Source organism: Formica exsecta, unplaced genomic scaffold (assembly GCF_003651465.1).
Source record: "Formica exsecta isolate Colony F162 unplaced genomic scaffold, ASM365146v1 scaffold768, whole genome shotgun sequence".
NCBI classification, from domain to species: Eukaryota; Metazoa; Arthropoda; class Insecta; order Hymenoptera; family Formicidae; genus Formica; species Formica exsecta.
This window is the reverse complement of record NW_021853535.1, coordinates 212872-215713: the sequence shown is the minus strand read 5'-3', so window position 1 is coordinate 215713 and position 2842 is coordinate 212872. Positions and strand designations below refer to the sequence as shown.

The 2842-nt window shown below is 32.2% G+C and overlaps 1 protein-coding gene across 1 annotated transcript in view; it reads right to left on the bottom strand.

The window, feature by feature from the left end:
- Positions 1-2842, bottom strand: part of LOC115243961 (sodium/potassium-transporting ATPase subunit beta-2-like) — a 12921-nt gene extending 10079 nt beyond the window's left edge. The window contains exon 1 of the mRNA XM_029821291.1: positions 2346-2842. Coding sequence (XP_029677151.1) covers positions 2346-2472 — 127 coding nt within the window. The 5' untranslated portion in view covers positions 2473-2842. The remainder of the gene's footprint in view (positions 1-2345) is intronic.

Sequence of the window (2842 nt, the reverse complement as noted above, 5' to 3'; positions counted from 1 at the left end):
TATATATATATATATTGCGTACATATGCAGACAGTAACAATTTTCTATGTTAAAACCATTTTCCGCCTGACTAATATATCATATCATTGACATGTAAGCCAGCCTGAAGGTTATCTCAATACATACAGGAAAAAAAAATTTTAGTCTATGTAAATTATTTAAAATAAAAATAAAACGAACAAAGGGATCTTCTCTCTTCTTTCTCTAATTTCTAGACTACTACTTAATTTTCATAAACAGTGTATAACGTAATCAAACGAACGAATAGTTGGATCTGAATTTCAATTAAAGTGTATTCCGAATTTTTTTGCAACTTTTTTTTGGATCACTGTATATTTCACGATCAGTAAATAATAATATGCACAATGCAATGCAAAACGCCATGTATAACTTCCGATTGAGGAACCTATGTCTTACATCTTACATAACCAGCTCGCCGTTGGATAAATTTTGTGCCTCTGTACATGTTTTGTATAACATGATATCAAGACACGATGTTATTTGAAGTTGTAAATTAATTCATGTTTGAACTAAAAAAGCATGTAATGTAAATTACATAATTTTTAACGATTTAATTTTGGATATTAATTAATATATAAGCGAATTTCAATACTGAATGTTAGAAAGTAATATTGATAATCATTTTTAGAGAGCAAAAGTCCGAATAGTAACAATCGAAGAATAAAAATCTCGTATCAATTTCAAAGAATAATGCTAATTATGATAAATCTCGATGTGCAACTTTTATTTATATATTTTCTCTATATTGCAAATTTCTGTGGACAAATATTTCAATATTATTATTACAAATTGGATTTGTTTGTAAAATTAAACAGACATATGTTAATATGCACGTTGATATTTATAAACAACCATAATGACAAATTTTAATTTCAAATTAAATAAACTTGTCATAATTATAGGATATTGTAATGTGTGAATTCAGATTTTCATGCACATTAAATTATTTTAAATGTCGTTGTTTTTGCAAAAATAAAAATTGATATAATAATAAACAATGATAAAATTTTCAAAATATATGATACACCAGCACGTAGTTTTACCATCAATAGTCGGCGTAAACACAATTATCTTTTATATATGTATATGTATTATTACGTAATAAGAGACTCTCTTAGGCAGATACAACCTTTGATACTCGTATCAATTGAAACTTTTCCCCCACTCTTTCTCTCTAAAATTAATATTATTAAAAATATCACTTCATCAACTTTTATAATAAAAATATAACATGCTAAAATAAAAAAAAATACATAATAATGAAGACATATATAAAGTCATCAACTTAATATGTCAAAGTATCACTTTGACAGTTAAGTACGTGTCTTTTTTTTATTTTTTTTATTCGAAAGTTTGCAAAAATTGCATTAATGTCAATTTTCTTTCGATTCTAATTCCAACGTAATTCAAAGGAAGTGAGATTGGATCGAAGAGAATTAAAATGAAAAATTATGGAAAAGTATTAATTATTACACGTGTGAGAGATTAATAATAATTAATAAAATAATTTTTTTAATATTTTATATTTCCATAAATGTCTAGTTCTAATATATTTGATCTATCTATCGCTATCTTGCTTAGACTTTAATGCTAAAAATACATTGTTTCGGACGTTTTATATATAGAGTGTCCACTATACTTCTATAAGAAAAGCTAAAAATATGATGCTAGTCTAAAAAATGATTCGAATAATTTTATTCACAAATATACATCCCATAATTGTGTCGTAATATAAAATGTCAATAGAATATATAGAATATTTGTAATCTCTTTTTACCTACTTAATTATTACGGATGAAATAAAAGACGATATAAATATAAATTAATATAAAAAAGAAATAACGTAATATTCTTTTTATATATGTAGTTAATTCACTTTTCTCGACTCAATCTACTTCCATGCACGGATTAATCAAAGCCACATTAGTTTTATATATAAATAACTTTTTATACTTGAAAATATATTCTTTTAAGAATATATTTTCAAGTATAAAATGAAACTACTGTGCAACGGCGGTATCAAATGCAAAAATGTCTAACCGTCTATGACCTAATACTTTTTCCAACGTATTCATACCTTCTTACGTCATAGAATTTTTCACGACTCTATACACTCCATCGTCGCTTTACGACATAGAACAACGTCTTAACTAACATTATGATTAATCGAATTTTAATAATTAAAGTCAATACTTTGTCTTTCTAGGGAAATGATCTCGCGGATAAAGAGAGGGGCGGGTCGGGAAGGCACAAGGACTCAATAATGTGGAACGCGAGCTATGTGACATACATTAAACGCTCTACAAAAAATACTTAGAACTCACCCCAACTGGCGCCAGTGCGCCCCAGGAACTGTCCCGTCTCGGAGTTCCAGACGAAGACCCGGAAACCCTCCCATTTTCCGAGCTTCGGCGGCGGCATGTAATACTGCTCGACCTTCTTGCCCTCCATCTCGCTTTATACGACGACGAATTCCCGATGGATAACCGCGCGCGAGATAGAGAGATAAATAGGGAAAGGGTGAGTTCTCGATGGGTGAGGAAAAAAAGGGCGGAATTTCTGTTTAAGAGACGAACGAGAGCAGAAAACGCCAACTGCCAGCCCGCGCGCGCGCGTCCTGTGATCCCTCTCGTAGGCTGAGGACTTCCTTCCTCCGGCGCTCCTCCGGAACGACGCTCAAGCGACCGCGATCGAACAGCTCCGCGGGCGAGGGCGCAAAGGAAGGAATGGTCGATTCGTCGTCGTGCCCCCGTCTCTGGAGGAGCCGCGCTGCTCTCGGGCGCTCCCGTCCGGCGAGGGGTTGGAATATATTGAGCGATCG